The following is a 10,000-nucleotide window of genomic DNA, read 5'->3' on the forward strand; positions in this document are numbered from 1 at the left end:
CACACACACACAGGTGCACACACACACACACACACGCACACGCATACACACACACACACACACACACACACACACGCACACACATTGTTATTGTTTAAACCAAAAAATAATACATCTTTACACATGTACCTCTTTCTGACTGGCATTTGTATGTTCTGTTCATGTTTGTTAAAAATGTGTTTTGATTGATTTTCCTGTCTACCTACACTGCTTTAATTTTCCTGTCTACCTACACTGCTTTAATGTGAGAAAAGAGCACAAAGACAAGGATCTTAAATGATAAGCTGTTAACAGGAACTTTTGCCATGCAGGAGCAATATTTTAAAAAATTGGTAAAATTTCAAAGTTAGTTGACCTAAGTGAGCAAGGCCTCATCAGGGCTGAAGACCCTCAACAACCCCTCTACTTTCTTCCCCCTCCTCTTACCCGAAACTCCTCTTTGATTGGACTGGAGTTGGTCTGGGGGTCCAAACGGTTCATGTCATAGTAGACGGAGCGAAGCTGATTGTCAGGAATAGTGGTGTCACCACAGAGACATGCCTCCAGAATGGCATCATGGATGAAGACATACTGCTCCTGAGAGACAGCAGAACGAGCAAAGGAAATATTTCAGCAATGCAGAAGTAACTCGTGATTATTTATGAATGACCTGTTATCCACGTAGTATCTGTTTCATCGAAAATGCTGCCAGAAAGTGATGACAAAGCCCAAAGAATCTTAACAATTCCTCCAAGCAAAAAAATCTCCTACAATGTTTAGAATAATAGTAATAATAATAATGATGATGATGATGATGATGAAGACTACTACTACTATGGAATTTCAGTAGAATAAGAGTTTGAAGCATACTTCTCACTTAACCCTCAGAGGTGCACCTGGTGGTGTGAAAAAATGAATTGCAATAATATAGTAATTAAAAACATAGAATACTAAAAATATAATTATGCATAAGTTACAACAGTAAAGAATAATGTTTAACCCCAGAGCTTTGAACAATAAAGGTTAATCGTTTTCCTAAAACACCACAACGGCAACGCACACGGTGGTGAATCTCGGATCGCAGTGACTCACCACATAATGGTTGAGCTGGCAAACTAAGACACTGCGTCGAACATTTTCGCTTTGCCAGTTGTTAGGTTTCACCTGGTCCTTAATGCACCTGTTCACAGCTCTCTCTCCAGGTGTGTAAATGGACTTCCCTTGCTAAAGTGGTCATGGCAAATTGCGTCCTTGCATAGAGATGCGACGCTGGCCGGATGCTAATTTCCATTTTAACACTGAACGCCGTGGTGTGATGAGCGCAGCTGTGAGTGCCTGTCGCGCCATGGAAGCTGAAACTGCGGCTAAGCTCGATGCGCACTTCCTCAAAGTGCATCGCTGTCTAAAATACACGTTCCCAGCATGTGGGTTGTTTGTGAGCAGGGAGGAATATGCCAGGTCATCCTATGAAGAGCAGGCTCCAGAACTTTGATGGAAATCACTGTTGAAGTGACATTTCCAGATGAGCTAGCCTCGTCAGTTTCGAGTAAATCATGACACGGGGGTCAGTGCTTCCATTATTAGGTGCCTACTGTCATGGTTAATGATCTTTGACCTTTCCAGTGCCATGGCCAATCAGAGCACAACTGTGATGACACAATCATCCGCAGAACAAACCGCTGCAAACGCCACCCCATAAGGAGCTGGCGATTTTGAACGTGCTTTGCTTGTCCAAATTGGGGGAACGTTTGCCATCAAATTTGCAACCTGAAATAGCTTCCTGTTCCCGCAAATGATCTCCGACAGTTCGAGCATGAGGCGGCGAGTGGCCGTACAGCGGCGGGCGGTGCCGACGCACAAACACCTGCGAGAGGAAACGCACGCGCTGGCCCGCCCGCACGTGCGCACACGCACTCTGAAGGTCACTGAACCTATGTGGGATGAATCGGAAAAGCACCGGCTGCCTAGTCACTCAAATCCCAATCCGGACGCCATCTATGAAACATTTGCCCATTAAATCCAATGATGCTTGTGATCGGAACGGAATTACAGGGAAGGGGTGCGTTCAGTTAGGCTGTGGCCGAGTCCAGATGGTCTGTGTTCAAAAAAGCTGAGAGTTCTTCAGCACCGCTGCAACATAAAATTGTTGAGAGCCGTGAAAAAAAAAAAAGGAACGGAAAGAAGAAAAAAATCCAACTCGCAGTAAAATTTGCAATTATTCCCACGTCGTTAAGGTACCGCAAACCGCCTGGTTCGTGTCAGTCTACGACAAGACCGGCTCTCAAACAGGAAGGAAATGACACGGTCATCGGGTTAAAAGACGAGTTTGGAAAAGGAGCACGTCATGAAGCGATAAGCACACGCAGATTACAGACTCTGAAGATCCGCGTCCAGTTTTCCGTGGCGAGAGGATCCCGGTCGCACGGCCACGCTCTTCCTCGTCTACACCTGCTTCATCCTCCTGCCTGTGTCTTCACGCATACAGCTTGCGCCCCGCCCTCTGCCCCGCCCTCCGCCCCGCCCTCTGCCCCGCCCTCCCTGCTTGCTCTCTCTCTCTCTCTCTCTCTCTCTCGGTACCTCAGTCTGGACCATGTTGACGCGTCGGGATCGCAGCTCTCGCACGCAGTTGTAGATGTCCACCACGCCCTCCCTCTCCGCCATGTCCAGCATGATGTCAATCACGATAAAACAGCCTGTTCGTCCCGCCCCCGCGCTGGAAAGAGGCCAATCACAATAAAGCATGAGACCTCTATTGCTCTTTTGCGTAATGTTCAACATACAAAGAACCTCCATACAAAGAACCACACAAAATCACTTTTAAAACGGAGGGACATAAGCCATTTCAGTCCTGAAGCCCCCGAAGAGTTCTGTACCAGGCTTAACTCGTTACTTAATCAAGCCCCCGATTATCTTAGTGCACTGTATTAAAGCAGGAAAAGCACTAAGCCCAGGTTAGGGTTTAGGTTACTGGAGGAGCAGCTGGCGTGCCGATGGCGGTCCGCTACCTGCAGTGTACCACGATGGGGCCAGCGCTGGTGGGAGACTTCGCCTTCACCCTTCGGATGAAGCCCAGCAGACCTGTGGCGTGGTAGGGCACGCCGTGGTCCGGCCAGCCCGTGAAATGGAACTGCTGGATCTCCCGGATCTCGTGGGCCCCCCTCTGCAGAAGGAGAGCCAGGACGATTACGCGCTAGTGCGGTTCACGTTGGGATATGCGTGGCTTCTCTGCTTGTCGAGTCTGGCTTGCTAAAAACGCGACGAAGGCCAGGCTAGCTTTGCTCTGCACCTTTTCAATGGACAGACAGATCTTGACTAAAGAAGGAATTATTTTGGTGCTCAGTGACCACGTGTGTGTGTGTGTGTGTGTGTGTGTGTGTATGAGAGAGAGAGAGAGAGAGAGAGAGAGAGAGAGAGAGAGAAAGATGGTGTTCTCCCTCACCTTCTCCACTGCGAATGTTCTGATCACGTACTCGGACAGTAGCTGGGTCTCGATCAGGGTCACCTTCACGTCTCGGTAGATCTCCGTGTCATCCGGCCAGTATTTACAGCACTTCACCTACACAACACACGTATTTACACATTGGCGCCTTGGACTCCTGTCCTGAGAAATTGGGCAACAGCTTTAATGACTGAAGACGGTAGCGTCTGCAGGACGGTGACCTGTCCTCAGTTAACCTTCCATCTCAGTATACAAAGCCTTTACTCAGCACCAAAACATCTCCAAAACAACATTCTATTAAACTCGAAAAATCATAATCTAAAAAGTATTGCTCAGTGGTTAAATATTTTATCAGGACCTCAATTAAAAATCAAATGGAACATATTTTAGGATTCATTTACCAAAAAAAAAAAAAAAATCCCAAATATCTCATAACTATGCCACAGTAATTTTAACAATAATATGGCACACTTACTATAACAATAGTATAACTAGATCATATCATTTCTAACATATTTCTTCTCTCTGTTGTCTCCTTTCCACCTTCTTCCTTCCTTCCTGTTAATCTCTTTGAGTCAAAGAACCTCCTCATTCTGATGGATGAGGATGGGTTGAGTGGACAGGAAATTACTATATCAACCCAATATATTAATATAATGCACTTTGTATTTAACTTAATTAGGATTTTTTTTTTAAATAAAAAAAAAAAAAAAAACTAGTGCCAGTTTTGTTAACCAGGCCAGTAATTGTGCCTGTGTCACCCTAATCTCACTTTTAAAAATACTCAACCAAATCCTTAATAACCTTCTTCTCTATAACCTCATTTTTATAGTCAAAGATAAAAATGAGACAGAACAGTCATTTAGGCCATGGAAAGTATGTGAACTTGTTTTGGAACCAACCCACCTACCCAACTTGGAAGCTCTGGAGCGGTTGCCTAGTCAACTGTGGCGAAACCAATGAGATTTCACTCCATTTCATTACTACACCAATCACTGTCCTCTAATGAACTATGTGGCCAGGTCAGTGAGGAGCTGTTACCGGGCACAGAGGTAAACAACTCTGGCTAAGTAGTTGAACCAGACACATCAGAAACCAGTATGCCTATGACACTCACCCAGCCTGGCCAGACTGGGACAGAGAATGAGACTACGTGAAAATCCCACTGGTTCAATCGTAGCGGCTGTCCGGGCTACGAGGGTAAAGGTTTTGTGCCGCCAAGCCTGCTGGGAAATCGCCTTGGCTCAGGTCATGGTTTTCTGGGTTTTTTTTCCTCCTCGGGTGCTCGTGAGTCTGACTGGGTTGAGCTTCTCCAGTTCTAATTCCCTCAAAACCCGCGAATGGATTTTGGAGGTACGGGCGAGAAGGTAATTTGCACGTTAGTGCTGTCTCATTCTCACGTAAAGCCTCCCTAAATGAGTCCGGCCCTTCCTGAGCTGACATCCAATTCCCCGAGGGCGCGCGCACCCTCGGCCTGTCTGTGCTCCGACACGATGCTATCCATAAACACACGCTAACGCACGCGGCACGATTAAGTGTGCATGCCGAAAATGAGCGGGCGCGGCCCTGCGGCGGCGGGACCGAGCGTCTTAACACCAAGCTCGGCGCGACGGCAGCAGCAGAGAAAGGGCTTTTCATGCGGGGGATGCTGGGAGGGGGATCTGGGAAACATACAGCGCTGCAGCGAGATTCAATCTGTCTGTAGCGCGTCGCTGGCATCATTAAAGCAGGAAATGAGATTGTGGGGATGGCGGGTCACACGGGGGGGAAGGGGGGGTGATGAGATGCTGAAGTCCCTTGGTAACACTCAAGATGAGAAATCCTTATTTCGTACTTCTGAACAGAGCCATTCCATTTTCTCATCAATTAAGTAAAACGTGTGTGAGAAGATACGTGAGTTATAGACTCTGTAGCTCAATTGTAAATGGCTGCACAAATTGAGTTACTAATGTAGAAATGTTGATATGATAAGCTACACGTGGAGAAAAACATGTATACACACACACACACACACACACACAGAGAGATGCAGACGCAAATACACAGACCCTCTCTCCCATAATATGAGATCTCTGTCATGCCAGCTTCTCTCATTCTCTTGGCCTTCCTCCCTCTCTCTCTCTCTCTCTCTCTCTCTCTCTCTCTCTCTCTCTCTCTCTCTCCCCTGCAGGGTTTAGACCCACGCTGCATCTCCCAGAGAGCCTCGGCGCGGTATGGATGCAGATGGGCATCAGTGGATCGCAGCAGTGGGTTTATGGCTCTCTGCGGGGAAGGACTCAGCTGCCCCCGCCTGCCTTCTTCTACCCCCACCCCCCAGGGTCCTGCTCGGCCAGCGGCAGTTCAGCATCATGCAGAGGCCCGACACTTGAGGCGGGTGGCGGAGCGCATCTGCCCGGTCGGACCGCACCATTCGTTCGTCCAGGAAGGGGATAGCCGGCGGGAATGCACCACCCGTTTGCCGAGACTCCTTTTGCGAAAGACTCCATCGGACTTGGGATTTTCTTTGCCCAACTTATTCTTGCTGGACTAGTTTTTCGTTTTTTGATTTGTCATCACCGGTGTACATTTTCTGGCGGAGGACAGCGCTCATCTGCCAGTGTGCTACACTCGATGGCTCATTAGGAGCGCGTGTGTACGGGGACATGGCCAACATGTGATGAGGCCAACGTGCAAAGCCACTTCATACTCGTGTGATGACGAGCAACACTGATCAGCTATTGCTCTCTTCACACCGAAGGAGCTTGAGAAGCATCACTCCACCAGCCAGGGGCTCTTGGCCAACCAGGGGTTCCGGCTTGTAACCAAGCAACTGGCCCAGCTCAACCTCCCAGTTCCAGTGCTGGAGCAACTGGTTGTTCTGTAAGTTTGTAGGTTGTTGTCTTTTAGAGCAGACCGGAAGCCTAGTCTATAACCGTGTTTCTCCACTTGATTCTCGGGGTATGCCAGAGGGTCGATACTGATGCTGCCCCCGAACGGAGACATTCAAAATACTGGACCCCTTCACTGGGTGCAAATATAATTAAATGACAAGAAAAGAACTACAGTATAAACAGAAAATTAATGAGTAGATGAGCAGAATAAATTTCCTATATTTAGTCACAAGATTTAGACAGGGAGTATGAGGAAAAGCAATCTGGAGAGATATTTTAATGCATACACATCTTATTTTTTACATTTTAATATTATAGTGTACAGTGTTCTTGGATATCCTGAAATGCACTTCTAAATAAAATATTATTATTATAGAATTATTAATATTAGTACTACATGCGGTCACTTTTGTGGGCCCTAAAGACTGGGGTTAGCATCACACACTACTTTACTCACCCTCCCGACCTCCACCAGGTTGGTAACCATGACGATGGTGGCCGTGTTCTCCTGCCACACCATCCTCCAGAAGTCGACGACGGTCTCCTGCATGGGTCCTGTGCAGAAGGCAAGCACATGCACAGCAAATCGTACTGGGAGTCAACCTATCAGGCACTGGGAGTCAACCTATCAGGCACTGGGAGTCAACCTATAGGGCAGTGAGAGTCAACCTATCAGGCACTGAGAGTCAACCTATCGGGCACTGGGAGTCAACCTATCGGGCACTGGGAGTCAACCTACAGGGCACTGAGAGTCAACCTATCAGGCACTGAGAGTCAACCTATAGGGCACTGAGAGTCAACCTATAGGGCACTGAGAGTCAACCTATCAGGCACTGGGAGTCAACCTATAGGGCACTAAGAGTCAACCTATCAGGCACTGAGAGTCAACCTACAGGGAACTGAGAGTCAACCTATCAGGCACTGAGAGTCAACCTATCAGGCACTGAGAGTCAACCTATCAGGCACTTAGGCACTCCTTTCCGCCCTGCCCCACAGTGCTGCTGTGTGCAGTGCTTTCACACTGATCAATGATGCCACTCTATGACTCCTCTAGCTTCACAAATGTGCAGGTCACGATTAAGACATCATAGAGGCAGCCCTCAGCTGCTAGACACTAATGACAAACTTGTAAACCAAACTGTACATGAAATTAAATGCATAAGCAGAGTGAGTGAGTGAAGCAGCACAAAGCGATGTCCTGGTTTTTCACAACTGACAATTTAGTCCCTCCCTTTTCAATTAGAAGTCACGTTAATTTGGATTAACATTGTTTTAATCAAGTACCCATACTAATTTATATATATATATATATAAAAGTGAGTATGAGCAAGTCCCAGCTAATGCGCACTCCTCGCAGTCAAAGGCAAATTACATTCAGCCAAGACTCGTTACAAGCTCCTCATCTTCCTCCAACTCATAAAAATGTCATTACAAAACAGCTGGACTGAGTGCTGCTACAAACACACACACACACACACACACACACACACACACACGCATACATACATACATGCATACATATACACACACGCATGCGCACACAGGAATAAACATGTATACACACAAAAACAGGGATGCGTTTGATAAAGTTAATCATGCTTCACTTCTACAAAGGCAGTTCTCTGTTGGTTTTGACCAAAACACCTGCATTAGGTTCACTAATTATCACCATAACAGAAACATGGGTTTCTGTGGATGATGGAAAACAACAACTGCTTTGTAAGATTGTAAATGAGCTTCCAGAGGTTTCCAATTTTAGACCAATATAATTTACATTATATATTAATGAGGCTGGAAAACAAATTGAAACTTGTTAAATTAATTTTTATGCAAATGGAACAATTATGTCTTCTTGTTTTTTCCACTATGACTGGCTATGATAAACTAGAAATTGCTGAATGGCAGGAAGATAAAAGCACACCATTTTGCAGGGCTAGTAGGTCAACTGTTCATTTAAATTCTTTGAATGTAAATAATCGGAATAGTGCATTTATTGATAGTCATTCAAACCCCAAATATCTAGGCATTTGTACTGATGACAAAATTACTTTTTTGAATGTAATGAGTTAAGAATTTTTTTTTTTTTTGATAGCACAATGCATTTATTTCAACAATGCTGAACAATTGTGACAATGCATATACATGCAGTGCCTTCAATATCAAATATGGATGTCCTCTATGTCTCAATCACGGTGCAACACTTTTCCTTACTGCTGACTTCACGGCTGACCACACGCTACACTGGGCTGACGCTTGATTTCCTTACGCCTACTGCACCACGTGCTTGATGTGGATTTTAAAGGTTTTGTTGCAGTAGTTATCACCCTACATTACACACCTTAAGTTTAGATCTATAGATAAACAGACCAGTTCAAAAGGTTCGCTGGGTCTTAGCGTACCATTTCTTTAAAGCACTTTGGTAAGAAAGCATTTTTCTACCACTTCTCATACATTTGGAATGACCTGCAGTTGGGTGGACAGCCATCTCAATATGGAATACTCTTTAATGGCTGACTCACCAAGAGTTGCGCATTTTGATGATGGTGGTATACTACACCCTTTTGCCCCTTTGCCTCATTATCATCTGTTAATTGCTGTCAACCTGATCTTGGGTTTTCTTTAATGTGCATTATTTAATTTCTCTGTGGGTTTTTGTGTACATGATGCAATGCACAACGCACGATGACATGTTTTCTCTTCCCCTCTCTACGCTTCTATTCGGCTTCCCATGTTGGACTAAAACTAATGTGAAAAACCTTAAATTTACAGCAACCCCAACAATAACAACCCACATCGCCCCAGGGAACTGTGGGCAGAATCCTGGCGTGGTGAGCGGCGAGCCGGACATCTGCGGTGCGGGACTCCAACGCCACTCTGCAGCCTGTCACAATGTGCTGACCAATCCCGCAAACACCAGCGAAAGGCTGCGCTGATAACAATTACCAACAGCAGCGACCGGCGCAATGCCAGCAGCACCGGCAAGGGAGCTGTGAATCGGCCCTGCGCTGATGACAAGTCTGAACGATTCTAGAAACTTCCACACTGTGTCCAGTGGCCGATACTGCAAGCATTTAGAGCAATTCCTAAATATTAGGAAATCATTAGCCAACAAGACCAAATAACCAAACTATATTAGATATAGTATGCCAGACTATATTAGATATTATAATTATAATATTTATATTAAATTCTATTTAAATCCCTCATATTCCTCATATATATTTAAATCCCTCATATTATATATATATATATATATATATATATAAAATATGTGTTTTATTATTTATTTTCATTTTTTTCCCATAGCTTTCTCGTCAAGGCCATATCCATTAGTTGCATTGTGACCGTTGGATAAAAAGCCCATGAAACGTTCAGAATGGTACTGCGGAAATGACGTGAGACCAGGAAAAGAGCATTTATCCATTAGAAAGGTTTTAATGCTGATAAACTGACTTAACTGCTTTAACTATGTGCGTAACTTAACCTTAAAACAGCACCGTGGAAGGGCAGCACTACAGTGTGTGTGTGTGTGTGTGTGTGTGTGTGTGTGTGTGCGCTTGCGTGTTTGTGCGTGTGTGTGTGTGGGGGGGGGTGTTTGTGTGTGTGTTTGGGTGTGTGTGTGTGTGGGGGGGTGTTTGTGTGTGTGTTTGGGTGTGTGTGTGTGTGTGTGTGTGTGTGTGTGTTTGCGTGTGTGTGTGTTTGCGTGTTTGTG

At 45.5% G+C, this 10,000-nt stretch overlaps 1 protein-coding gene across 7 annotated transcripts in view; it reads right to left on the reverse strand.

The window, feature by feature from the left end:
* Positions 1-10,000, reverse strand: part of LOC113588428 (receptor-type tyrosine-protein phosphatase mu) — a 164,263-nt gene that overhangs the window by 9,853 nt on the left and 144,410 nt on the right. For all 7 annotated transcript variants that reach the window (XM_081722646.1, XM_081722650.1, XM_081722649.1 and 4 more), the window contains 5 exons: positions 6,746-6,843; positions 3,419-3,535; positions 2,985-3,139; positions 2,557-2,692; positions 427-576 (listed from right to left, as the gene is read on the reverse strand). In XM_081722646.1, coding sequence (XP_081578772.1) covers positions 427-576; positions 2,557-2,692; positions 2,985-3,139; positions 3,419-3,535; positions 6,746-6,843 — 656 coding nt within the window. The remainder of the gene's footprint in view (positions 1-426; positions 577-2,556; positions 2,693-2,984; positions 3,140-3,418; positions 3,536-6,745; positions 6,844-10,000) is intronic.

The sequence above is a fragment of the Electrophorus electricus genome, chromosome 11 (genome assembly GCF_041902795.1).
Source record: "Electrophorus electricus isolate QZ-2024a chromosome 11, ASM4190279v1, whole genome shotgun sequence".
Taxonomy (NCBI): Eukaryota; Metazoa; Chordata; class Actinopteri; order Gymnotiformes; family Gymnotidae; genus Electrophorus; species Electrophorus electricus.